General features: G+C 54.6%; 3 protein-coding genes across 3 annotated transcripts; all 3 read left to right on the forward strand.

Moving 5' to 3' along the window:
- The first annotated feature begins 2182 nt into the window (after window positions 1-2182).
- LOC141751766 (adenylate cyclase type 10-like) lies at window positions 2183-15560 on the forward strand. The gene is made up of 9 exons (XM_074609131.1): window positions 2183-2209; window positions 5344-5451; window positions 7278-7428; window positions 12661-12765; window positions 13646-13684; window positions 14086-14229; window positions 14555-14760; window positions 15200-15268; window positions 15531-15560. Exons 1-9 carry the CDS (start codon window positions 2183-2185, stop codon window positions 15558-15560), a joined length of 879 nt encoding a protein of 292 aa, XP_074465232.1.
- Window positions 15561-15604: 44 nt separating this feature from the next.
- LOC141751670 (adenylate cyclase type 10-like) lies at window positions 15605-18093 on the forward strand. Its single transcript, XM_074608818.1, has 6 exons — window positions 15605-15689; window positions 16259-16450; window positions 16564-16685; window positions 17241-17317; window positions 17408-17597; window positions 17961-18093. Exons 1-6 carry the CDS (start codon window positions 15606-15608, stop codon window positions 18070-18072), a joined length of 777 nt encoding a protein of 258 aa, XP_074464919.1. The 5' UTR covers window position 15605; the 3' UTR covers window positions 18073-18093.
- Window positions 18094-19211: 1118 nt separating this feature from the next.
- Window positions 19212-26408, forward strand: LOC141751767 (adenylate cyclase type 10-like). The gene is made up of 9 exons (XM_074609132.1): window positions 19212-19254; window positions 19483-19636; window positions 20343-20535; window positions 21071-21157; window positions 21591-21874; window positions 22487-22623; window positions 23304-23429; window positions 24467-24721; window positions 25367-26408. Exons 1-9 carry the CDS (start codon window positions 19212-19214, stop codon window positions 25519-25521), a joined length of 1434 nt encoding a protein of 477 aa, XP_074465233.1. The 3' UTR covers window positions 25522-26408.
- Window positions 26409-26716: the final 308 nt, after the last annotated feature.

Here is a 26716-nt window from a genome sequence, read left to right on the forward strand (position 1 = left end):
TTCTAACACTGCTACAATGTTTTCACATAACCTTCAAACTTACAAGGCCTACACAGTTGTTAACAATTCTTCGGTGCTTGGAGTGTTCACAGGATGACCCCTTTGTACTAAAAATCCTCCCACAGATCCCCCTTTTTGTTTTTGAACAATCCAAGCACCTGAAAACATTTTTTCTATAGACACTTCTAAAGATCTTTGTCGACAAGAAAACAAACAAGGTAAAATGATCAGCAATATTATTACAACAATCAAAATTACAAGGCCCTGTTTCAAGAAATCTTGTACCCAGCCAGCCAGTCCCCAAGAATTAAACAATTGCTCCAACCACGAATGACCCTGAGTGAGCTTATGCATATTGTGCTCTAACTGGGCTAAGTGGTCATGAATGGAGCGTGAGCGATCAGACAAATTCATACAACACATCCCTTCAAAATCCTCACAACCATGGCCTTGTGCTAACAAAAAATCAATAGCAGCACGATTCTGCAGCACAGCATGTCGTATACTATCAGCATCTGTTAATAAAGCAGAAATCATCTCAGAAGTCAGGTTAAACTGTTTTATACTCCAACAGGCTAGCTTTTCTAGATCCGTTAAAGCCTTGGCTGCAGCCACACCTGGAGCTAAAAAGCCTGCAAAAATTTTTGACGGGCGATGCCAAAACTCGATGCGGTCACTGCACTCAGGGGTAAAATCGGTAATCGTTCGTCGCGATCGCCGTGACTGGTTCCTAAGACTAATAAGACTAATCCTGTCAGGAGCAAACAAGGTAAGTCCGCCTAAATAACACGGTCCTCCTACTGAACGACTAGGGATGCCTCCCCAAGCTCGGTCACCACATATCAAAAAATACCCAGGTGGAAGTAGCTTAGGAAAAGATGCATTATTCCAAATCCCTCCACACGACAGTCCTAGGTCAGCACCTCCGTTTTGACAATAATTACTCTTAATAAATGAAACAGTGGGAGTAACATTTTGCATACCAGTGAGAGCACCTGTCATATTAAACCCATAACCTCTACATAATACTGGATTTTGCCCTCCCAATTCGATACATCCTAAGCTAAAGTTGCCAATATGCCTGCCAGTATTATTTCCAGCATGATGTCCCGCTGCTGGAAGTGACCCCAAAAGATCCAATTCCTGCAAAGGGAGAGGAAATGATCGGTTTAAATGATTAATGAGATGACCTTGAAATAGGGGTCCTACTCCTTCTGGACACCAATAGCTGTCTGCAGATCCTCACAACAGGTTACAAGTGACGTTAACCTGCTCTGATTCTAACAGCAAACTATTTGTTAAATTGACTTGGGATACATAGCCTTCAAAATCCTCCAATCGCAGGAATGGAAAACCAATCAAACATGTTCGGAAAGGATCTGATGGAGTGGCCATGGATAAGCAAAAGGCCGAGTTGCCTGTCTGATTTGCCCATGTTACCCATACGTTCTGCCTAGGGGATATGTTTGTAATACCTTCCACTCCCGGTCCCACTAAACCAATAATCATTATCCCAATTATCCAACCCATGTTGCCGTTATGGTTTTCCCTTTTGCTTCCAACCAAATCGCCTTGCACACTTTTTCTTCGTTTTCTCCCACTCTTCCGGTTTTACCTTCCAAATGCGGGGTATTAAAACGTCTTTGCTACACTTGACTACTAAAGGATCATAGTTATCCTGATACTTCCAAATTGCTCTCACACAACAATGTGTTTCCCAAGCTAACCGACGATTATGATTCTCGTCGACGTCATGCCCTGTTAAAATGGCTATACGAACAGCCTGTTGTATCCTTGCATACTGAACTTCCAGGCAAGCCGAACACCAAAACCCTGCTAATCCGGCACGTTGATAGAGCTGTTTCTTGCACTCATTACACTCGCAAAGAACCCACGGTTCACACTCTCTACAAGCTGGACATATGACAGTTGCCAAGCCTGCGAGAGCCAGAGTGGTGAGTTCACGTGGTCATATCACCGTCTCGCGTTCCACTCTCTTGCATTTTAGGTTCCCTCCACGGCTTAATCCAACGTGCTGGTACCCATCTTGGACCTTGATCTGTCAAAACACAAGCATATCTGCGACCAATCATTTTTATCTCCACTGGACCCTTCCATTGCCCTGATTGCCAGTCCTTATACTGTACCCGTCCTGGTGTGGTTGCTTGCAAACCAGACCGTAATGACATGTGATGAATCACTATTGGAGGTGAGTCACGTTCTCCAGTTAACCGCAAACAGTTCAATACATCTAAAGCTTTTGCAAGGCGTTCTGCAGAAGAAGAGGTAATTTCTCCCCCTTTTTGTTTTTGCAAAAGCGCCTTCAGCGTAGTGTGTGCACGCTCGACTATGGCCTGTCCCGTGGGAGAATGAGGAATTCCAGTATGTTTACGTATACCCCATAGAGTACAGAATTTAGCAAATCGTTGAGAAACATAGGCAGGTCCGTTATCGGTTTTAATTTCCTGGGGTACCCCCAAAACTGCTATAGCTGCACACATATGCTTAATAACATGTTTGGCCATTTCTCCAGTTTGTGCTGTGGCCCAGATGGCGTGCGAATAGGTGTCAATGCTTACATGGACATATTTGAGCCCTCCAAATTCAGGAACATGGGTAACATCCATTTGCCATAATTGCAAGGAATGCAACCCACGTGGGTTCACGCCTAGGCCAAGCCCAAAACCAGTCCCTTGGCAATCCGGACAGGATTGCACAATACCACATGTCTCAGAAATAGGTAAATTAAACTGCCTTGCTAATACTCTAGCCAATTGATGAAAAAATTCATGAGACACTCGAGCTTGTTCAAATAAGTTGGTTTGACGGTTCTCCCAGGTTGCTGCAACCAAATGGTCAGCACGATTATTACCAATGGCCAGGCCATAATCAGGCTGATGGCTACGTATGTGCACTATAAAATAAGGATACGTTCTCTGATTTAACAAATGTAACAATTGTAACAATAACTGATATAAGACAGAATTTCGAAGAGATCGAAGCATCGATCGTTCCAGTCTCATAACAGTACCGACCACATACATAGACTCTGAAACAACATTAATCGGTTCATTCTGCCAGTTTTGAAAAGCCCACACCACTGCCCGTAGTTCTAAAGTCTGTAAAGAATCTTGTAAAACACCATTTAGTACTTTGGAGTGCCATTGTCCATTAAGGCACCAGGTAACCACCGCCCTTTTTGATTTCTTTCCGGCATCTGTAAATACCGTGAGTCCAGACACCGGAGAATTCGAACGTCGTGGAGTCTCTTCAAAAGTTTGATTTCGAAATAATGGCAAAAGTTTCATTGGTGGGTAGGCATTAGTTATCTGTCCGGAAAAATCCGTTAATGCATATTGTAAAACCTCTGAGGAAGAGAGAAACCAATCCAGATAACTCTGGGTAATCGGAACATATATAACCTCTGGCTCATGTCCAGTTAAGTCAACGATACGACGTCTGCCCTTTATAATAAGGTTTGCAAACATTTATATACGAGTGCAGACAGTATTCTTAGGTTGGTAAGATAGAAAACCCCATTCTATTATAGACACCGTACAATTGACCTGTTGTACTAACAAACCTATCAAATGTTCTCTGCCAGACCCAGAATTTATCACAATCAATTGTAGGGGAACTCCTGTTAAGCGTTGCACGCACCCAGTCATGATTTTTTGAACAATGAAATCTAAAGCCTTTTCTTGAGTTGGTGAGAGTTGCCGACAAACTTCAGCCTGTGTAGAGGTGCCTAGCAATGACATCAGAGGAGCCAGGTCATCACTGGTGATACCGGATACGGATCGCCCCCATTGAATATCTCCTATTAATTTCTGTACATCCGTTAAAGTTTTAATTTTGGTCGTTAGCTGAATCTTTTGAGGCTTAACAGTACTTTGAGTAATAATCCAACACAAATAGTGCCATGGTGCATTCTTTTATACCTTTTCAGGAGCAATTTTCAGACCCTTTTGCTCTATGGTTTCAGTTAACTCCTTCAAGGTTGCTTCAACATCCAAATTTGGGCCTGCCACTAAAATATCATCCATATAATGATATACAAGCAAAAATGGATTATTTTCCCTAAACAGACGTAAGGCCCAGGCCACAAACATTTGACACAAGGTGGGAGAATTCTTCATTCCTTGTGGCAGAACAACCCAATGATACCGCTTAGCTGGTTCTTTCTTATTTGTTGATGGCACGGAAGAGGCAAATTTTTCTGCATCTTCCGGATGCAACGGTATAGTAAAGAAACAGTCTTTTAAATCTACAATAAACAAGTTCCATTCTTTTGGTATCATCGCAGGTGATAGTAAACCTGGCTGTAATGCCCCCATATCCTGCATTACCGCATTAATGGCTCGGAGATCGTGTAATAGGCGCCATTTTCCTGATTTTTTTTGGAATAGTAAAAATAGGGGTATTCCAAGGGCTCGTTGAGGGTACAATATGACCTGCCTCCAACTGTTCCTGTACTAACATTTGAACAATATGCAGCCGATCCTCTTTTAGAGGCCACTGGTCCACCCACACAGGACTTGTAGTGGTCCAGGTGAGCTTCAATGTTGGCTGCTCGACCGTGACCGCTCCTAAAAAGGCGATGTCACAAGTCGAGCCCCAAGCTGAGAAAGCACATCTCTACCTATCGAGGTGACAGGTAGCTGCATCACGTATGTCTTGACTGAGACTACGGTTCCATCCATAAATGTAAAAGAAACTAAAGTTTGGCTGATCATTGTCCTTTGTGGACCCCCTACCCCGACTACACTCGTCGCAGCAGGAGCAAGGGGCCACGCTGATGGCCAGCTAGAAATAGGCACAATCGTAACATCAGCACCTGTGTCTATCAACATAGTCAGGGTAATAGACGTTCCTGAAGGATGCGTCACAACCACCTTTTCTTCAGGCTTGCCTCGTGCAATATCAATAGCTAATAAGACATCAGGAGACCCTGTTGAGCCAAAACCTCCGGCACCCCTCTGTTTTGGCAGCGACCTCGGGACCATTAATCGAAATAATATCAATTGTGCAATTTTTGACCCCTGAGGAATGGTAATCGGGGGGGTCAGCGTATATACCATAATCTTTATAATCCCTGTATAATCAGCATCGATAAGGCTCGGTACAATAAAAATGCCCTGACGGGACACGGAGGAGCGCCCAATTAACAGAGCACTCAGTCCATGGCCCAGCGGTCCTCGTTGATCTGAATCAATTAGAGTGACCGCCGTTGTGACTAAAGTGGTATCTACTGCTGTTGCCAGGTCCATTCCCACGCTTCCTGCAGTGGCGGTGGCGCAACGGTCCAGGCACCCTATACCGCCTCCTGTACTTGTGTCATAGTGCGAGGAGGATGCATCGCGCTTGGTACCCGGTTTCCCGATCGCCTACACTCCGCAGAATTATGGGTGGCGCTTCGACAATTCACACACCATCTACCTCCACTCTGACGTGGGGAGCTTACTTGCCCGCTCGCTTGTCCCTTACTTGCGTTTCTGCACTCTTTACGAAAATGACCTGATTTTCCGCAATTATAACATTTCTTATCATTATTATTACATTTTCCTTTTGATTGCTGTTGCACCAACGGACGTACCGCTGCTCCAACAGCAGCAGCCATAACCGTAGCCTGTTCTTGGGAAAGCACCCGTTCTGCTGTTTCCAGCAGCTGAGCAGTGGTACTGCCTCGAGGTAGGGTACCAAGAGCTTTCTTGGTTTTATCGTTCGCATTATCAAAAGCAAGTAAGTCTAAAAACTTAGCTTTCATGGTCTCATCAAGGTCAGGGTGAGCAGAAATAGCTGCATGCAATCTATCAACAAACCCAGAACAAGGCTCCGTAGGTCCTCGGCGAACATTTGTAAAAGCAGGAGGTTTTTTTTCCCCTCTAATCCCCAACAAAGCCCTGTGAGCTAGCTGTTGACTGAGTTGCAAAACCTCCACAGCAAAATTAGCTTGCCAGTCAGTTCGAACGTAAGGTCCCGTCCCCATTAACATCTGTGTCTGTACCCCATACAAAGGATCACCTTGAGGACGCCGGGTGGCAGCAGCCTGATCACATAGGTTCTGCCACACACTGAAAAACTGCAACTGCTGAGAAGGGGTGAGCAACATTTGAGAAATCTGCTTTGAATCATGTGGTGTGAGTAAATTTGCAGTAAATAAATGCTCCACTATAGCCCTAGTATAGGGAGAGCCTAGTCCATATTAACTAACAGCCTGTTTCGCCTCCTTTAACAATTTCCAATCAAACGGTTCCCAATCCTTTCCACCCCCAGCATTAGCAAACACCGGAAACGCCATAGGCTCAAGAAACACGCCCTCAATTGCCGCGTCTCTAATTTCTCCCCTCCATCGGTTTTTCAATCCTTCCTCCCCTCCTACCGCTCCCCCATGCCCCTCAAATCCCGACAATGGCGGCCACGACAAGGCATGATGAGGCAGTGGCAAAGGAGCAGGGTAAGCTGGAGGAGCTCGTGAACTGGATTGATCGTCTAGACGAGCTTCCAACGCTTCCAACTTTTTTAACAACTCCCAGAACTGAAGGTCTGTCAGTCCACCAGGTGGTACTCTAGTGCTGCTGCCAGGTGATGGCGGAGTAGAGGGCGGCAGAGGAGGGTACGGCGTTGGCTGATCCCTGGAATCCTCAGGGCGGTCTCCTTCGGTACTTTCGACAACAGTGTCTTTGGGAGGGGGAGGAGGAAACGTAGTTTCTTCCTCTTTTCCACTTTCATAAACAGGCATCTCAAGAGGGTCTGTAGCGGGAGTAGGCTGGCTCGGGGCAGTAACGGCATGACTCACTACATTCCCCGGTGTTATTCTGCAGCCCCGGGGTTGAGGGACGACAGCTTCTGGCGATCCCCCAAAAGAAAGGCTCGTGGGGGAAACATCCTTAACTCTGGGTGTTAATGCTGCAAAGGCAGAGGCGGCCGCAGCACGTTCTGCCTGCATTGTTTTCAAAGTCTCTGATACTAACCTCCACACGGTGGAGAGTTTCTGTGCCTCCTTGGATCCTTTACTTACTTCATCCCACAACACCGCTCCTATTTTAGCCCACGTATCTTGAGCAAAAGCGGCAGCAACAGTGGGGATAAGTCCTTTATCCCGCGCCCATGCTAAGAGCGCCTTCAAGGTAGGCGTATCATACTTCAGTCCTCTCGTAGAGAGTATATGTTGGAGGAGCTTAACTACCGCCTCTTCTTCTTTGGAGTGCATAGACCACATCTCCTCCCCGGCCGCTCGCTTGGCCAGAGTGAGATTCCCTAACTTGATGCGCTAGCGTCTTCCCGAGTGCCGGGGCAGCACTCACCTATCGACCGGCTTCTTCTGCCCCCTCCGTCCGTTGGTTGCTCATCGGGTATTCGCTGATCCCAACACCGATCTGAGGGTCCCTGTTCGGGCGCCACTTGTCGACGCAGAAGGCTCGGACAGTAACACCACGACCAATATGATCAGGTTAATGCCACTTTATTGCACAGATAGCTCAGTTATTATAGACATTCTGATTCCGCATCACGCGCCGACAATTTGCTGATTGGTTGCATGAGCTGTACATGCAGTAAGCAACATATTATAATTGCCTTAAAACATCTGTCCACGCGAACAATCACCCCTCCTATATCCTGGGCGAAGTTCTGCATTTCGCACGCTGAGTTCAGCACACTTTCTCATATCTTGTTTGTCTCAGCATTTCTAACACCGCTACAATGTTTTCACATAACCTTCAAACTTACAAGGCCTACACAGTTGTTAACAATTCTTCGGTGCTTGGAGTGTTCACAGGATGACCCCTTTGTACTAAAAATCCTCCCACACATTGGGACCTCCCCAGTCAGCCATGACTTCAGGTAGATCACGGAAAGTGGCTTGGCGAGCACGTCTGCCAGCTCTTTCAGCACTCTTGGATGTAACCCATCCGGTCCCATAGACTTGTGCGCATCCAAGCGGCGTAGCAGGTCGTAGATCACTTCCTCTTTCATTGCGATGGCCTCGTTCCCCTCCCTGTCTCCCAGCTCACGAGGCTGGGTGCCCAGGGAACAGTTAGTTCCACTGCTAAAGACTGAGGCAAAGTAGGCATTGAGCACCTCAGCCTTTTCCTCAGCCTTTGTGACTATGTTTCCCTCTGCATCCAGTAAGGGAGGGAGATTTTCCCTAATCCTCCCTTCGTTGTTAATGAATTTATAGAAACATTTTTTGTTATCCTTAACAGCTGTAGCTAGGTTGAGCTCGAGCTGCGCTTTGGCTCTCCTAATTTTCTCCCTGCATAGCTTCGCTATATCTTTACAGTCTTCATGAGAGACCTGCCCCCTCTTCCAGAGGTCATAGACTCTCCTTTTGTTCTTGAGGTCCGGCCAAAGGTCCCTATTTAGCCAGGCCCGTCTCCTTCCCCGCCTACTTGTTTTTCGGCACACAGGGACAGCCTCCTCCTGTGCCTTTAAGACTTCTCTCTTGAAGTACGTCCGGCCTTCCTGGGCTCCTATATCCTTCAGGGCAGCCTCCCCAAGGGACTTTGTCCAGCAGTCTTCTGAACAGGTCAAAATTTGCCCTCCGGAAGTCTAAGGTGGCAGTTTTACTAACCCCTCGCCTTGTTTCCTCAAGAATCAGAAACTCGATCATCTCACGATCACTGTGCCCTAGACGGCCACCAACCTTTACTTCCCCTACAAGTTCTTCCCTCTTCACAAGAAGCAGGTCCAGGAGGGCACCTTCCCTGGTGGGCTCACCTACCAGCTGTGTGAGGAAGTTATCTTCCACACATTCCGGGAGCCTCCTGGATTGTTCCCTCTCAGCTGTGCTGTATTCCCAGCAGATATCCGGGAGGTCAAAGTCCCCCACAAGAACAACGGCAAGTGATCGCGAGATTTCCCCCAGCTGCTTATAGAAAGCTTCGTCCGCCTCACTGCTTTGGTTGGGAGGTCTATAGCAGACTCGCACAGCGATAGCAGCTTTATCGGCCCTTAACCTAATCCAAACGCTCTCCACCCCGTCATCACTATACTCGATTTCTGAGCTCTCGTAGCATTCTCTAATATACAGGGCCACTCCTCCACCTCTCCTTTCCTGTCTGTCCCTCCTGAAGAGCTTGTAGCCATCGATTGTGGCACTCCAGTCATGTGAGGCATCCCACCACGTTTCTGTGATAGCCACCGTGTCATAGTTTCCCTGGTGCATCATGGCTTCAAGCTCCCCCTGTTTGTTGCGCATACTGCGTGCATTGGTATAGATGCACCAGCACCTTTTTGCGAGTGTGGGCCCCATTTCCCACCAGACCCCTTTCAGGTGCTTCCATGATTTCTAAGCGTCTATCCCTTCTCTCCAATGAAATGTCAGAGTGAGAGTCCTCGCTAGCCCACCATCCTTCAAGCCCTGGCATGCCTCCCTTGGATTTATTCCTGACAGGCCCAGTTGTCTCCCCTTCCCCCCTCATATCTAGTTTAAAGCCCTGTCAATGAGCCTTGCTAACTCCTGCCCCAAAATTCTTTTCCCCTTCTGGGACAGGTGCGTCCCACCTGCCACCAGCAGGCCAGGTGACTCATATAGCAGCCTGTGATCAAAAAACCCAAAGCCCTGCCAGTAACACCAGTCCCGGAGCCGCGAGTTGACCTGTTGCCTCTTCCTGTTAATTTCCTCATTCATGATTGCCACTGAAGGGATAGAGGAGAATACAACTTGTGTTCCTGACCCCTTAAGCCGTCGCCCCAAGGCTCTAAAATCTCTTTTAATCGATTTTGGGCTCCTCCTACCCACTTCGTCACTACCCACCTGAAATACTAAGAGGGGGTAGTAGTCAGAGGAGTTTACTAGGGCCGGAAGTTTGCCTAACGCATCCCTGACCCGTGCCCCAGGGAGGCAGCAGACTTCCCTGTGAAGTGGGTCTGGACGGCATGTTGGCCCCTCCACCCCCCTCAATAGAGAGTCACCCACCACAATGACCCGTCTGCTTTTCCTTTTGGAGCCAACTGTGATGCTGGGTCCATGGCGACTTGGTCTTTCTGACGTTCCTGGCCTGGGTGTATCATCCTCCTCTCCAACAGCCAGTTCCTCCTGCAGGGCTTCATATCTGTTCTGCAAAGGTAACTGGGAAGGTGGGAGGGGCCGGGAGGGCATTCTCCTGCTTCCCCGCGCAGGGACCGGTTTCCATTCCCCCTCGTCTCTGCGATCCCCTCCTATTGCCTGGTGACGAGAGGGGAGGGGGTCCTCTGACTTGTGTGGGGCCTCACCCTCTTCCCTTTCTCTCCGGGAGCGGGTCCACCAGTCACTCTCCCTCTCGCATTCTCTCATACTCCTCAACCTCTCCACTTCTTCCTTCAGCTCAGCCACCAGAATGAGCAGATCATTTACCTGTTCACGTCTTACACAAGTGTTGTCTCTGCTGCCCTCCATGGCGAGTGCCAGGCTCCGGCACTCTTTGCAGCCAGAGGCCTGGCTGCCCATATGTTTGCGTGGGGCCTCTGTCTGGGTGCCCACAGTTTTTTTAACAGCAGCCTTCGACCGGGTAGCAACCACGGCTGGATCTCTAGACACAAGAGAGACCTTGTGACTCGACGGTCAGTTTGGGGGAGCACTGGTTGCTCGCTCTCTGCAGGGACTAGTCCTTGCTCTGGGCAAGGCATCTCGGTCGTATTTAAAGCACCCGTTGCATGTTTATTTTATTAATTGGTGCTTATTTGCATAAATTAACATGGCATTTGGGAGGGAACATGGAGGGTTTGATTAGCTGAAGGAAGGAAATGGAAAGAAAGGCATCTTGTCTCTCCCAACATTATAAAAAAGGCTGATTTTTTTTGTTTCCGAGTCACCAGATTTTGATGACTTTGTTTAATTTTTGCTGAATATTCATGTCCAGTGGAAAGAAAAATAATCTATATTTTGGTTCTGTTTTTCTCTTGAAAGGACCAATCCTCAGGTCTGGGCCTCGATAAACTCCTGTCCCCAAAGCAGAAGGCGTGTGGGAACATTCTCCTTGGGCTTCTCAAGGCTTGTATTTTTCAAAATAAACCTCAAAGGAACGTTTTTATCTAGCCCTTAACGATTCCAAAGGGAAACCGGCTGCCTTCCGGAAACGAAGACGGGCCTCCCAGTAAGGCTGGAGTCAGCGGCAGCCCTGCCAGCTGGGAGGACTGGGAGTTTTTCAGCAGAAAACCTGGGGGCTGTTTCCTTTTCAACAAAGAAAAAGAAGTGGGATGTTGCAGCGCTGAGTGATTTTTTAAATTCCATAGAAAGGGATGAGTTTTGAGCAGTTTGGCTCTGGAGGCGGGGTGGGAAAGCGAGTGCCGAGAGAATGTGGCCCATGTTCTCCGGCGCCAGGACGGCTCGCCGATGCTCCAGGCCGCTCTGGCCGGCGGCAAAGGCCTGCTGGGGCGAGACGGCGGTGGCCGGGATGGCCAGGTACTGCCGGCTCTGCCACCCCCACCATTCCCCCTCCGCCCACCTCGTCTCTCCCTGTCTCTCCGTCCCCCGGCCCACACGGCGGAGGAGCAGGCGAGGGGGGAAGTGCGGGTTATGCTGAGTTCCCCCCAAAAGAGGTGGGTCACGGCCCCAAAATGTCTGGAAGTTGGGCGGGGGTCGCAGTGTTTAAAAAACGTTCAAACCTGTAACTCTGGGTGTGAGGCACTGAAATAGAGAACAAGCTCTTCTTTTGATAGCTATTGAAAAATAATATTAATTTCTGTATCTAGAAGGAGACGAAAATAAAAAGCTCTCTCTCTAAGGATGAAATTATTTCATGGTATGAAATTATTTCGTGGTATGAACTAATGCTGTGGGCCAGCCTGCGTCAAGTGCCTCAAGTCCTCATCTCTACACCTGGGAAGGCTTAAAAGCACCGAGACCGCTGATCCCACATAGGCTAGCTGGCTATGAAGTACATATTTTCCCAAATTCAGACAAGAGAGTTCTAGAAGTGCAGTTTTCCCCAGCATTACAAGAGAAGTTAGTGCTGTGTCGCTCACAGCAGGACACCGGGTAATGGCGGTGACAGACGGAAGATGTCACTGCGAGCCGATTGTGATGCGTGAGGTGAGTTGCCGGGCAAGCGATGACCTGCAGAGGAGGCCACCGCCTGGTGACTGTGACCACCCCGGGAAGGCGGAGGGCTAGTCGCCCCACACAGAGGCCCCGGGCTCAGTGTGCAGCTTGCACTGTGCAGTGAGGTCCTCGTCCTCCTCCCGGCTGGGCACGGCCGTCTTCTCCTGAGGTACCCCGTGTGCCACAGGGCGCTGACGATGGCTTCTGCCTGGGAGAGGAATCGTCACTACGGGGACCTGCAGAAAGCAGTCGCTTTCCTCCCCTCGCTCCTTGCTGATAGCTCCCTCAGGAGCAACGACACCGCTCAGAGTGTCCACGGAGTGCTGCTCTTTGCGGATATCTCAGGTGGGGGGAGCAGGGAGGAGCAGCCACGGACATGAGCCATGTGGGGACACAGCAGGCCCTTTGGAGCCCCTCAGACAGAGTGGTCATCTTGTCACTGCTGAGGTCTTCTGCTGGGATGCCCACAGAGAGCAGGATGGGTGACCTTGGGCGGTCCATCACGGCTGCCACCAGTGCGGAGCTGGCACGGGAAGGTGTCCCCTACAGGCTCTCGGGCCGGGCATCGCGGAAACTGCTGCCAGGTCTTTTGGCCCACATGGGCATTTCCTGATTTCTGGATGTCCCTGTTCCAGGTTTCACTGCGTTGACCGAGAAATTCGTGCAGAGGAGCGGCGTGGACAGAGGCACTGATGAGCTGGCGCAAACGCTCAATGAGTACCTGTGCGACATTTTGGAGGGTAGGAGCCGTGCTGCAGGACTGTGTGGCATCGGGCCGTGATGGTGGAGGGTGGAGGCAGCCTGGTCCTGCCTCCTTGGAAGGGCTGGGGCTTTCTGTGAGGAACAGCGAGCGCAGCCAGGGTCTGCTGGCGGGTCAGCACCAGCGCGGGTCCTTTCTGCTCCCCGCTGCGGCCGAGGAGGCACCCACTTTCTCAGCAGCCACCTCGGTGCCTCTGGCGTGAACAGCCGTCTCAGTGCTGCGTCAGGGCCCAGAGCAGGCTGAGGGCATCCAGCAAGTGCGCCAGGGTCTGGAGCGTCTGTGCTATGAGGAAAGTCTGAGAGAGCTGGGCCTGGTTTGCCTGGAGAAGAGAAGGCTTGCGGGGGGGACCTTAGAAACGTGCCTACAACCTGAAGAGAGGGTGCAAAGAGGACAGAGCCAGGTTCTCCCCAGTGGTGCCCAGAGTGGAACAGGAGGTTCCCTCTGTGCATCAGGAAACACTTTTCGACTGTGAGGGTGACTGAGCACTGGCAGAGGTTGCCCAGGGAGCTTGTGAAGTCTCCCTCCTTAGAGCTATTCGGAAACCATCAGCCACCGTCCTGGTCAGCTGGCTCTGTGCAGCCGGGCTTGAGCAGCGGGGTTGGACCAGATGGACCCCAGAGGTACCTTCCAGCCTTCACCTTTCTGAGGTCTGGTGGCATCTGGAGGCCCTGCCTCCCTGCCTGCTGTGCGGGGTACAAGGGCTGTGACCACCATGAGCCTGGGAGAGAGGCCGGAGCGGTGCTTTCCTGAGCTGTGCCCCACAGTGCACCCTTGCCCCGGTGCTCCCCCCAGGCAGAGGGCCTTGCTCGGTGGCTTCTGGAAGTCCACATGACTCTGCCTTTTCTTCCCTCTGTCCACAGAGTTCCTGATTTTTGGAGGAGACATCTTGAAGTTTGCTGGTAGGTTCTTGGGGCGATGACCTCGGGCACTGAGCTGTAGCATTTAACTCCCGTGGCGGCCGTTTGCTCTGCGCTCCTTCTCAAGAGGCTCTGTGCAGCGCCTTGAGCCAGCTCTTTGGCCACGCACGCACCCCTCCAGCAGTGCCCTCTCTCCAGTGCTGCAGCTGCAGAGGAGCGCTCGGGACAGGGGGTGTCACCGCTGCCAGCCGTCTGCTGCTGTGGCTGGCCCGGGATAGGAGAGGTGTCCCGGTGCCCAGGACACAGTCCTCCAGGACGATGGCCTCCCACAAGCCCATCTTCCTCCGCACGGCAGCTGGTTTCTGCTGTCTCTGCAGAACCAGACCGTAGGTCGGGGAGAGTCAGGTCTCGGCAGAGCCTTTACCTTCCCTCCCTTTCCCCAGGAGATGCTGTGCTGGTGCTGTGGAGAACACCACCCCAGGAGGTGGCCAGGACCATCAGCCTGGTGCTGCACTGTAGCCAGCAGATCCAGAAGAAGTACGGAAGACGTGACACAGATGTGGGGCAGAAGATCCAACTGAAGATAGGTACGGGCGCTGTGCCAGACGCAGCTGTGTGGCACTCTGCCATGCCACAGGGTGCTTCTGGTCTGCTGGGCTTCTGGGGCAGGCAGCTGGGGATGACGCCTGGCGCACTCAACACATTCTCAATGTCAACTCGGTTCGTCTATTTCTAGACGCCTGCTTTAGGGACTAGTGTCAGCGTCTCCCCGAGGAGGAGGGAGGATGCTCTACCCCTCCGTAACGCCCCTCTCCCCGCTGGGCTTCAGAGGAGCTTCTGAGCAGCCGAGATGCTGGGGGCTGTGGAGTTCCAAATGTTCCCTGTGTCAGTTCTGCTTCTCCTTCTCCCCAGGGATCTCTGCAGGGACCATGAGCCTCCCGGTTTTCGGAGATGAGAGCTGGCAACACTTCTGCATTTTTGGCCCGTGCCTGGCTGAAGTTCGTGACGCCAAAGAGGTTGCGGGTGCAGGTGAAGTTGTCCTCTCGGCCACCTGCTGGGAGCTCTGTGAGCAGCACCGGCTGAGGATCAAGCATCTCGCAGGCACAAGAGCTGTGCAGGCAGGTGGATGGGTTGGCCTCGAGAGCCATTCTGAGGGCCTGGGCCTGGCCATGAAGGAGGGAGGTGTTGGAAGGCTGAGGAGATGAATGTGGAGAGAGTTGTAGGTGGGAAAGCGGGCAGGCAGGGGAAGGTCTTGTCCTTCCATCTCAAGGGTAACTGTGGGCTGGGCTTTCTTGCTTTGAGGGGTCAGGAGGCGCTGGGAGGGTTTGAGCCCCAGCAGCAATGTCCTCTGTGGGCCATGGAGCTGTGGTTGCTTGGAGATGGGCATGCTTGGAGAATGGCTGTCCAGCTCCGGTGCTTCTGAGGAAGCACTGCTGTCCCATCCAGCCAGGTGGGCTACTTCTCCCCTTCTCTGGGCAGTGACGGTGGAGGGCAGGCTCTGTCCCCTGGGAGTCCTGGGGAGGCCAGTGGCAGTGCTTTCATTCTGTGTGTCTTCAGGTGACGGGCATGGATCCGATGCCTTGGTCCGAATGCCAAGACGCCTTACGCAAGCTCGTACAAGACCCAGTGAGACACCGCTCAAAAAAGGGAAGGTGAGTGCCCACTTCCCCTTGCTCTGTGATTGTCCCGAAAGGTGGGGCTTTGCTGCTTCAGGGGCCAGAGAGGAACCACCTCCTCCCTCTTCCCTCTGTCCGTTAGCACTCAGGCTGTTGGGCCTCCCAGGGCGGTGGCTGCTGCCGCCTCCTCCTTCCAGGGGAGAGCTCTGCCCTCAGCATCTGGAGGTGGCAACATGAGCAAGCGCAGAAGACTCTTTCTCCCCCGGTTCCAGGGCCAGGCCCTGCTTTGCAACGGCTCGTAGTCCCGTCCACCCAGCGACCACCTGCCTTTTCTCTCCTCAGGTGCCATGAGGCCTACTCTTCTCTTGCCCAGTGACCTGAACGCCAAGGATGTGCTTAGGAAGTACATACCAGTCGCTGCTCTCGGGAAGGTACGGCAAGGCCACCGCTGCTGGGGGCTGCATTTTCGGAGGGCAGAAGAAGTGGTGCCTTGCAGAGATGGAGCTCTTACGGGAACAGACCAATCAAAGAAAATGCGCCCTGCGATGACAACGCAGGGAAACTGAGCCCAGGGGCACCGGTGCCGCACCATTGTCTGCGTTGTCCTCAGAGAGACATGGGTGGCAGGAGGAGGACTCCTGTCCCTCTGTCTTTTCCGTGGCTATGGTTCTGGGTGTGCCGCGGACACGACGGTGGGATAAAGGGGAGATTCCCCTGAAGTCCCTGGAGCATCCCTGAGGGTCTCCCCTCATGTCCGTACCGGTCCCCAGATGGCGTGTTAGCGGAGCAGCCTTCTCTCGTTTGTCATTTGTGTTATGACTCGGCGTCTGCCTGCCGCAGGCTGGGCGGCCTGCCCGCCCTTTTGCACCGAGAGGAGGATTTATCCCTTCCTCTGCTATTACCCGCTATCGCCAGCACGCCTGCGCTCCCTCGGTACTGGTGTGGGCAGTAAGAGCCCGGGAGAGCAGGCTGGTGAAGCCGTCGTGCTCTTGTCTTCCAGCTCGATGCAGGACTGCCCATGGATCTCCTCTCTGAGCTACGGCCAGTCACCTGCATCTTTGTCCAGCTGCAGCTTGCTGCAGGTACCAGCTCGGTGCATCTCAGCACCGTCCTCAAGGAGGCCAGCAGGGTGATGCTAGAAATCCTCTCTCCTCACAAGGGCCACATCAACAAAGTCCTCCTGTGTGATAAAGTGAGTGGGGGGGAACGGTGGCCTCCCCCAGCGCCAGAGGGTGGGCAGTGAGCGCGAGGGAGAGACTCCCTCTTAGGCGCTGTAGCAACATGTTCCACATCTGTCCTGGGCAGGGCTGCACGTTCCTCTGCGTGCTGGGACTCCCTGGAAACAAGCTGCCCTGCGAGAGCCTTCACGCCCTGCAGAGTGCTCTGGAGATCTTCAACTCGTGCTCCACCATGCTCGAGGAAAGAGAGTGAGTGTGTGGCGGGGGTCGGTGGGGTGCATGCTGCCTGGGACGGCGCAAGGGGGCTTCACAGAAAGAGATGTGCCTTCTAGCTTGCTCTCCCTTGTCCCTGGCAGGAAGGAGGCAGTGCCCTGAGAGGTGCAGGCAACTCCAAGCACACTCTGCTGGCCACCGCTCTGGAAAGAGCCCTCGTGAGGGCCAGAGGCCGCTGCGGCCAGAGGCAGGCCCTTCTGGGCCACTGCCCCATGAACGGGGATGGGGCCCAGCCACCTGATCCCAAGTGGCTGTCATCGCCAGGCGGTGACATGCCGGGCACCTTCTTCCCTCTCTCTTTGCTCACAAGAGGGCTGTGGCCCTGCACGTGCTCTGCCCCTGCCCCTTGTCCCTTGCAACCTGCAGATGTTGCACCCTTGAGCTCTCCACGTCCCCGAGACCCACGCTGGCAGGGCAGCACAGCCGGTGGCCCAGGCTGGCACCGAGGGGAGGTGTGGGAAGGGATGAAGCCAGGCGGGCAGGACTGCGCCTGGGGCGCTGCTCAAGCCCTGCTGTTTCTCTGTGTGCCAGGACAATGTCTGTGGCAGTTACCAGAGGGACGATGTTCTGCGGAGTCACTGGCCACCCGCTGAGACACGAATACACAGGTATTGGCCTGGAAGGGTGCCGCGGGGCTGGCGGCACGGGCCACACCGACGCATGCTCTCTCTCTCTAACGCGTGCTCTCTCTCTGGCAGTCCTTGGCCAGAAGGTGAACTTGGCTGCCCGGATGATGGTGCACTACCCTGGGCTGGTGTCCTGTGATGCAGTGACCTACGCCGCCTCCCGGCTGCCCGCTTCCTACTTCAAGGAGCTGCCGGAGAGAGAGATGAAAGGCCTCAGGCAGCCTGGCCCTGTCTATCAATACGTGGGGGTCACCGAGGAGAGGTGAGTGTCCTCTGAGACGGTCGGAAGCCCTGGTGTGGCAGGCTTTTTGCCCCTCTCCCCTGCTGTCTCCAGCTGCTGAGAGAGCGGGAGTCTTCTCCTGTTTCTCTGGGTTTGGCCTCTGGGGATGGACTCTTGATATGTTCTCCTGTCCCACCGTGGCCGCTGGGCTTCTTTACGCTTGAAGCTGTCGTAGCGTGTCAGCTTGAACTTTGGCTGGGAAAGAGTGCAGGGGATAACAGCCTGCTCCAGAGAAAAGCCGGTACCCGAGGAGCACCTCCTTCCCTACCACGCCAGGCTGCTTCTCTAGGTCCCCTGGCTTCTCACCGTCTCATTGACTTGTGTTGTCTTTTCCCCTGCTTCTAGCATCTTTGGCGTGGGTCTTACCAAGAAGAGGTCGGAGTACGTCCCCTTGCTGGGTAGGTGGAGAACGCCTTGCTCTTCTGAAGCCCAGGTTCTTCCCCTTGGTAACTTTTAGTGCCTTGCTGGGAAGGGAGAGGCTTTTACCAGGGATGGTGTTGCCTGCAGCAGCCCTAAGAAAGCGCCACCTGTCTTGGTCTCTGCTTGCTTGATATCTTTGGGTGGAAAACGAGGTGGGGCGCCTGCTGCTCCCTGCTGTCTTCCAGACCTGGTAGGAAGGTTGCTTTCAACTGTGGAGCTGCTCACAGCCTGGGGGCTAAACTGATCCCTGTCTTTGGGGTCAGGAAAGAGATTTCCTTCTGCCAAATCGATGGAGAGTTTTGACGGTGGGTTCTCCTCCTTGTACTCCTCAGAGCTGCTTTCTTGGCAGCATCTGGGCGAAGACATGGCAATGTCAGGAGGCAGGGGATGCCTGTATTCACTCGGGGTCTTGCCGAATGTTTTGGGCCCTGTTGTGGGTTAACCCCGCTTGGCAGCTCAGCCCCACAGAGCCACTCGCTCCCCACAGTGGGATGGGTTAGAGAATCGGAAGGGTTAAAGTGAGAGCACTGGTGCGCTGAGACACAGACAGCTTAATAGGGAAAGCAAAAGCTGCACACACGCCCAAAGCAAAATCAGGCATTCATTCACTGCTTCCCATGGGCGGGCAGGCGTCTTGCCATTTCGAGGAAAGCAAGGTTTCATCACGTGTGACAGTGACTTGGGAAGACAAATGCCATCACTCCGAACGTCCCCCCTTCCTCCTTTCCGCCGGATTTTCTTGCTGAGCACGGCGTTGTATGGTCTGGAATAGGCCTTTGGGCAGTTGGGGTCAGCTGTGGTGGCTGTGGCGGCTGTGCCGCCTCCCAGCTTCTTGTGCACCCCCAGACTGTTTGCCAGCGGGGCAGCGCGAGCAATGGAAAAGGCCTCGATGCTGCGCAGGCGCTCTTCAGCCATAACTAAAACCTGGTTGTGTTATCAACAGCGATGTTTGGTCACAAATACAAAACATAGACCTGTACAGGCTATTGCTGAATAAAATTAACTGTAGCCCGGACCAAACCAGAACGGGACTGACGACGCTGCCTTAGCTACTGGGAGGTGCTGTGCAGCTCACGGCACAGCGAGGAGATGCTTTGAGTCTGTTTGGGACGCAGCTGCCTGAACCGGCTGCAGTCATCCCTTACAGTCTTGTGCTGGATCGCTGCGGGGAGTCGCATGGGGCCGGCAGAATCTCCGTGCCTGTGGGATAGGGGAGAGGGCGAGGGGGCTGCGCTGCGGGGCAGGCAAGCAGGTGGCCCCGTGACTGCTCTGAGGAAGGCAGAGGTGCCCAAGCGTGGACGAGCAGGTGGGAAGGAGGCCTGGGTGCCGGCAGGCTGGCCGATGTGGTAGCGGGGAGGGAAGCTGCGGTGGAGGGTGCCCGCAAAAGGGACGGCTCTTTGCTTTTCAGCACGCCCCCAGCAGCTCGTTCTCTGGTTTGTCTTCGCAGGTCGGAAGCAGGAGACTGGCCTCTTTGTCAGCTGCTTGAACGCCTATAGGGATTCAGGCCAAAGGAACATCCTGGCGGTTGAGGGCACGATGGGCTGTGGAAAGAGCCACTTACTTGCTGAACTGGCCTCTCTAGGCCAGGATGCTGGCCACAGGTACAGGTTTTCCACCTGTAGCTTTGGGACGCTGCCCCTGCCCATCCCCTGACAGCCGTGGAACGCTCCAGCCCCTCTGCCAGGGTACCTGGCCCTTGGACTGCAGCCTCCCGACAGAGCCTCCTGGAGACACTGCCTGGGAGCACCTGCGTGCTCCGCTCCCGCCTCTGCCTCTTTGGGGAGTTGGAGGTGGCTTCTGGAGCCACGGCCTTTCCTCCTTCACCCCTGGGTCAGGCGCAGATAGAAGGAAAGAGCCCAAGCTCAGTGCTTTTCATCCCACTCCAGACCCCAGAGACAGCAGGGCTGCCTGTCTCAGAAGCCCTGCTCGCCCTCGGCGTGTTTCCCAGGAGGAGCACGGGGGCCTGTGCTCTGGCAGGCAGACCGATAAGGTCTGGAGCCCAAAGGCAAACCCACCACTTGCTCCATTCTTGCCTCTCAGCCCCGTGAGTTCCTCTGCAGGGGGCACGTAGGGAGACCTAGGCCGGCGCTGCAGAGACACAGGCTCTGGACCCGGCTCTCCCGCTGGCTTGGCAGCAACTGCCCCTCTGTGCCCTTTCTCGTACGAGGAGGGAAAAGCTTGGCCTTCTGTGGGAAGCGCTTGGAGATGGGGGGCTGAAGAGCTCCCCCCAAAGGGCACCTCCGCCCCTCTTGTCTTAGAAGGCTGGGGCTGTGGGGAATCTCAGTGCCTTTTGCTTTTGCACCGCAGGGTGGTTGCCCTGGAACTGCTGGAGATCGACACGAGGCAGCCCTTCTCTGCCATCCGCATGCTGATGGCCAGGGCCCTGGGCCTCCAGGACTGTGAATCGCGCGGCGACAGGCAGCGCGTGCTGAAGACAAAGCTGCAAGGGACAATCGAAGAGAGCAGCTACTGCCTCCTCAATGACATTTTCGGTGTCAAGGTGAGAGCCAGAGGCCCCTGTGGACGTTAAGAAGGCCTCTCCTGAGCTTGTCTGGGTCTGACCTTGAGTGGGCACGCTGCTGGGAGTGCCTTAGCTCCGGGGTGGGCATTGCCGGGGTCACAGTGTGCATTTGCCATGCCTGGGCCCAGGGGGCTCCCTGTCTGTGGGGCTGGTGTCCTGCGCCGCATCCGCAGTGCCCGGTGCCTTGTTCGGCACCCTGGAAGTGGCACTGGAGAGAGGCTGTTCCTGACCTCGTGCCGAGGTCACCGCTGTGCGAGGGGTCTGCCCCAGCCAGCCCACGATTCCCACAGCCAGAGAACCGGCTCAGCCCAAGCCCCAGCTCTGCAGAGACCCTCAGCAGAGGGCCTTTGCTTTAGGCTCTGGGTGGAGTCCCCGCTGCGGCTCCCTGCCCCTGTGCTGGGCAGAGGTGAGGTGCTGAGGCTGTCAGAGACGGTGGGCTCTGCGGTCTTGCGTGCTGGGTAGGTGTGCCGAGCCCCGGAGCCGTGTTTCTCCCTGACTCTGCTTTTCTGGCCAGTTCCCCATTTCGGACAATGTTCGCGAGATGGATGAAACTCAAAGAAGACTGGAATTGCACTCGACTCGGGTGAAAGTGCTGGAGAAGGTGAGCATTTCTCCTTCCTTCCCCCTGGGTCAGAGAAGGAAAAACCCTGCCGTCTGCAGGCTCTGTACTACTGAGGTGTGAGCAGGCGGGAGGACTGCGCACCTGGGTCATGGCCCGTCAGAGCCCGAGAAAGCCCTCGCCCCCCCACTTCCCCCCGCAGCCCCACAAACACACCCGAGGACTTTCCTCCCGTAAAGTGTGCCCTGGAGGAGGAGCAATGTCTTCTGGGTTCCCTTGCCCGAGCTCCCTCCTGCAGGGCAAGTGATGTTAGGTATGACCCTCCAGTCTCAAAGAGTCAGTAAGCTTCCGAGCGGGAAAGTGGCTGGGGAGAGACTTCAGAGCATCCTCTCAAGAGACGGAGGCTAAATCTCGTCCCCTGCAAGACAGCTGAGAATCCACTGGATTCCCCTCAGAGCAACCTGCTTTTTTTCAGACCCTTACAGGAGATTTTGGCATATTTGTCATCGACAATGCCCATTTCATCGACCCTGACTCCTGGTTCATCATGTCACCCGTGCTCCAGAAGGTCTCCCTCTTCATGGTCATGAGCTTAGCCCCAGGCTACGAGATAACCGAGAGCTTTCGCAAAGCCGCAGCAGACAACGCCACGTCCCAGAAAATCACTTATCTTCATCTGGACAAGCTGAAAGCTTCAGTTGTGATGCAGAAAGTCTGCAAGGACCTCGGAGTGGTCAGCATCCCCAGGGATCTGGTGAGGTAAGTTGGAGGCAGGGGAGCTCTTCCTGAGGGCCTGAACCTCTGCTGACCGTGGTAGGGAATCAGGCCCCCAGGCAAGGGAGCGCAGGGCCGCTAGAAGCATCCCGGACTCTAGCGAGTGCCAGGCGTGGGCGGCTTGTTATGCCTCACCCTGGTGGGTGTGCGCTGAGAGCGGGCAACTCCCGAGACACCCAGCCTGGGAGGTGTCAGCCTTGGCTGCCGCACAGGGAGGAAGGGAGGAAGAGTCCTGAGCCCAGCTGTGTCTGGGTGTGAACAGAAAAGGCCTTGGTCTGGGTGGCTGGGCTGTGGGGGAGATTCCCCGGGGCAGAGGTCCATCCTCTCCAGGCTCCTGAGGAGAAGAAAGGCAGGGCTCGCTGCTCTGCGCTTTGGGCATTGTCCGCAATTCTTTTCCCGTGGACTTCGGCAAAGGCTGGAGGGTTCAGGGGGCACAAAATCCCAAGGCAGTGGGAGGACGATCCCTTTCCAAAGTGAGGCGTAGCTGTGATGAAGATGCTGGCTACCCTGGTATGCCTGAGTGACTGGCCGCCCAGCTGAACTGTGTTTCACCTTACTTTCCTTGTGCTGGTCCCCGACGGGTCTGCTCCTGTGCAGGTTCCTGATCCGAACCAGCTCAGGGATCCCATATTACTGCGAGGAGCTGCTGCGCTGCCTTCGTGCCAACGACATGCTCCAGTTCTGCACCCGGAGGCAGTCTGGAAAAGCAAAGGACAACTGGGAGAGCCTGATCAGTAAGCACCTTGGCTGCGACTAGCGAGTTGCTGTGGCGTGTTCTCCACAGCAGAGTCTTGCCCCGTTGTTCCCCCATGGCTCTGGGCAGAGTCGGATCTTGGTCTGGCGGAGGTGTGGGCTCCTGTGCGCCTTGCTGTTGGGACAGGCAAAGCAGGGGCAGTGAGTTCTGGTGGCTCGGAGGGACCTACATTCTTGGGGCGGGGGTTGTGGGGCTAAAACACAGGGGAAATCCTTCCGAAGCACATGTGCTTGTGGTGTTTCTTAGGCATTCCAATGGGCATGCAGTTTAGCTTGGCCAAAGGCTAGCTCACTTGAGAACAAACCCCAGCTTGAGGTGAGGGACGAGCCCAGGAAACTTGAATGCCAAACCATAAATCCCCACAAGAGTGCCGGTAACGGAAGAAAACGGTGGTAATGCCATCCGAGAGAGCAATGCCAGCCAGAGTGCCGCGGCCTTGGGAAGAGCCAGGACTGAGGCCACGTCTTGCATTAGCACCAGCAGTTTCCCTGGCTGGGAACTGGTGGGAACTGTTTTGCTCTGCTTCATGACCACCACATTCAGGGCAGGCACTGGACCATGTCAGGGGCGACTTGTCCCATCCCAAGTGAATCGTGAAGCGCTCGCGAGCTGCGAGTCGCTTTGCGAACTGCCTTATCGGTGCTCTCTTGCTCCGCCCAGCATCTGCAGCCGAGGCTTCATCCCTCGCGGCAACCTGGAGCTCCGAGGCGCGGAATGACGGGAGGGTCTGCCTCCTCAGGCCAGGTGTGACCCTGGAGAACACCGCGCTGCCCATCCCCTTGAAAGGTAAGGAGCCGAGCGCCGCTCTGCCGGCTGTCGGCTGTGCTGGGGCTCCTTCCCGGGGCAGGGGCTGGAGGGAGGCCGGGCATCCGTGTGCTGCAGAGTCACCCTCTCAGCGTGGGGGCTCTGCTGGGAAGGCGGCTCCGGTCCCACCAGAAACAGGCCTGGGGCTGCAGGCAGCCGCTTTCCCCTCCTGTGAGCCTGCTGGCTGCTCTCCGTCAGCAGGTAGGAGAGAAAAGGTTATCCGTGCAACACTGAAATGGCTCCCTTTTCTCACCAAAACAAATACTTTGCTGGGAAAAGGCTTTGACTTGCCTCTGTCCCAACTTTGACGCAGCATCTGTGTTGCTGTTCTCTTTTTAAGTTCCCCAGCTAATGCTGGTCTCAAGGCACTTAATCCAAACCAAATTCTTCTCTTTTTTCTTCTTTTTTTTCATTTTGTTTTGGTTTTTTGTTTTCTGCGGATCGGCATGGAAATCCTCCTGTAGCCAGGGGAGCTGGGTGGGGGAGCTTTCAATGAGTGTCCCTCCTCTCTGGCCATAGACATTTGTTATGAATTGTGAAGAGACATCATGCTAAAGTATTCCTGCTGTGAAGTGGCTTTGTCCAAAAAAAAAAAAAAAAAAGAAAACCAAGAGAAAGGAATAGTATTGTCTGGCCAAGTTAAGGCAAGCGTTGTGGGGAGCTCTGTGTCCACCTGTGATGTGGGGAAAGTTCTCTGTGTGCGCTGTTGGGCAAAAGCCTACTCCAGATCTGGTAGGGCACATCATGGGATGCGCATACCTGCTGGGTCCTGCCCTCCCTGCCCTCGGTGGGGGAGCATTTGTTTGAGCATCTGGCTTTTCCCCAGGCCTCATGGCCTGCGATTCCATCAGGAGCGGAGCCAGTTTGAAGATGCCTACCCTGGGTTGCGATTGCCCAGTAGGTGCAGCCGCAAGGAGAGGAGGCCAAAGTCTACCCCATCTCATGGGTTGAAACTTTCCAGCCTCTCCAGCCTCAGCATGGGGAAGAGGCAAGAGAGACGTGTTGTTTCTTCTTGACAGAGATTGCGCTGACTCAGATGGATCGGATGCAGCTGCTGACGCGGATGGTTGTGAAGTTTGCAGCCATCATCGGGCCGGTGTTTACCACCCAGCTCCTGTTGCACATCCTTCCCACTGGCCTCAGGACCCATATGAATTCCTCGTTGGACGAGCTGGTGAGCGACAACATCCTGAGGTGGCTGAAAAACACAGAGGTGCCAGAAGATGTGCAAGATCCTACCGAGGGGCCAGCCACCTCTTCGCAGGTGGAGAGCAGTAAGTGGTAGCGGGCAGGTGGACAAGGGAGCTCCCAGCTGTGTCCCGGCAGGGCTCCCCAGGGCATGGTGCGCTTCCCCTGCTGTGAGGGGTGGCTGGGGCTCAGGCAGGCACGGCTCTTTGCGATGGGTTGTTCAAAGACCTTACGGGTCAGTCTCAAAGCCCGCTAGCTTTGCGCTGGAGGGAGGTTCCCACCAAGTGCCATCCCGAGTGCTGCTCGTAGCACAGGCACGGGAGGGCGTGTGGAGCCCCTGACATCCTCTCCCAGCCACCTGATCAAAGATGCTCTCCAGGTTGCCCCGGGGCCCTTGACGGGCTTTTATTCAGCTTTGACTCCCCTGTGGCGCAGGAGGAAGCTCAGGAGGCTGGGGACTGCCTTGCCAAGAGCAGGGAGAAAGTGCTGGACGGGGCTTGCTTGGGCTGGTGGTGACATGCCCAGCTCCTGCCTGGAGCGCAGCTGAGCGCTGTGTCCGCGGGGCTGGGCTAGCGTCAGCAAGGCAAGCTGGGCCCTTTTGCCCCGTGCTGCAAGGCTCGGTATGCAGCAGTGCTGGTTGGCTGGCAAGGGTGCACGCCAAGGCATGACTCTCGTGCCCCGGCTGCGACGGCCCTGAGCTGGGGCTGATGCCGAGGCCCTTTGCCTTGCAGGTGTGCAGAGGCCCTCTCCCAGCACGAGGACCGAGGAGCAGCAGCCTGGCGTCTTGGCCTTCTGCGTCCCGCTGCTGCAGAAGGCTGCGTACGAGCTGTGGCCCGAGAGGCAGCGAGTCGCCTTGCGAGGCAAGTGTGCCGCCTTCCTGGAGTAGCACGCGCACAAATGCAAGAGCTGCGGCCAAGGGGAGTTTGTCGCCTTCCACCACTTCGCCGTCACCAGCAGCCAGGACGGAGGCAGCTGTCGGGACCCTGCCGACGGAGGCGACTCATGCAGCTGGGAGGCCTTGGTGCTGGCTGGAGAAGAGCTGAAGCAGGACAGGACCCACGCCACTGGGGGTACGCTGTGCACCGTGCTCCACAGCCCGGGCCCTCCAGGAGCCCAGGGGTGTATGCTGGGGATCGGCTGGGAGGAGGTCTGCCGGGGATGAGCCCAGGAGCTGAGGACAACCACCGCAGACTTTGCTCAGCGTGTCGGCACCCTCGCAAGGGTCCTTGAAGCCCAGTGGGAGAGCGAGAGCAGCTCTTCCCCTGGGGCAGGCGAGGAGGTGTCTAACCCCCTGTTTTCTTTGCAGATGCCGCAGAGCAGCAGGCTTTCACGGAGGCGGAAACCGGGTGAGCAGACAAGGGTTTGATTCTCTGTAAAGGCAGGGGCCTCAGGGGTCTCCAGAGGAGACCAAGGAAGCGCTGGCATTTGCCTGCCGGTTGTGACTCTAGCTTAAGGAAGAGGCTTTCTGTGAGGTGGGAGCTGGGAAGAGATGGCCACGGAGGTGAGACAGTGCTGGAGGAAGCCCGTGGGCTCCTAGTGATGGTCACACTACGCTGGAGCAGGCCTTGCTTTCCAGTTCCTCGAGAGGAGCGCTACAAAATCTGCAGGCGAAAAGCCACCACAAGGGAGCCAGGAGGTTTGCCTGGGGGAGGTGACAGAAAGCCCAGCTTGTCTTCTTCTCCCTGGCTACAAAGCAGCTGTAGGAGTCATGCCTGCCCGTGGGCTCGCGCTCCCTTTTGAACAAAGGGCTTTTGATGGCCTCTCTGTGGGGCAAAAGACCAGTGTAGGTGATGCCTGTGCATTCTTTGCTCTCTTCTTCCCCTGGGAACGGTGCTCTGACTAGTGTGGCGGAGCGGCTTCTGCCAGAGGGCAAACAGACAACTGAGCTGCCCGACGAGACCGACAGGCAGCACAACGGCACACACTGGTGTGAATGCCGAGCCATCGTGGAATCGGTGCTTGTGCCTTTGGCTCGCCACTACGTGGCAATGGGCGATGCCGACCGAGCCTTTTACTACCTTCTGGAGTGTGCTGCTGCCTACCTGCACGTCTCCAACAGCTACATGGTGAGTTGCCTCGCT

The sequence above is a fragment of the Larus michahellis genome, chromosome 15 (genome assembly GCF_964199755.1).
Source record: "Larus michahellis chromosome 15, bLarMic1.1, whole genome shotgun sequence".
Lineage (NCBI taxonomy): Eukaryota > Metazoa > Chordata > Aves > Charadriiformes > Laridae > Larus > Larus michahellis.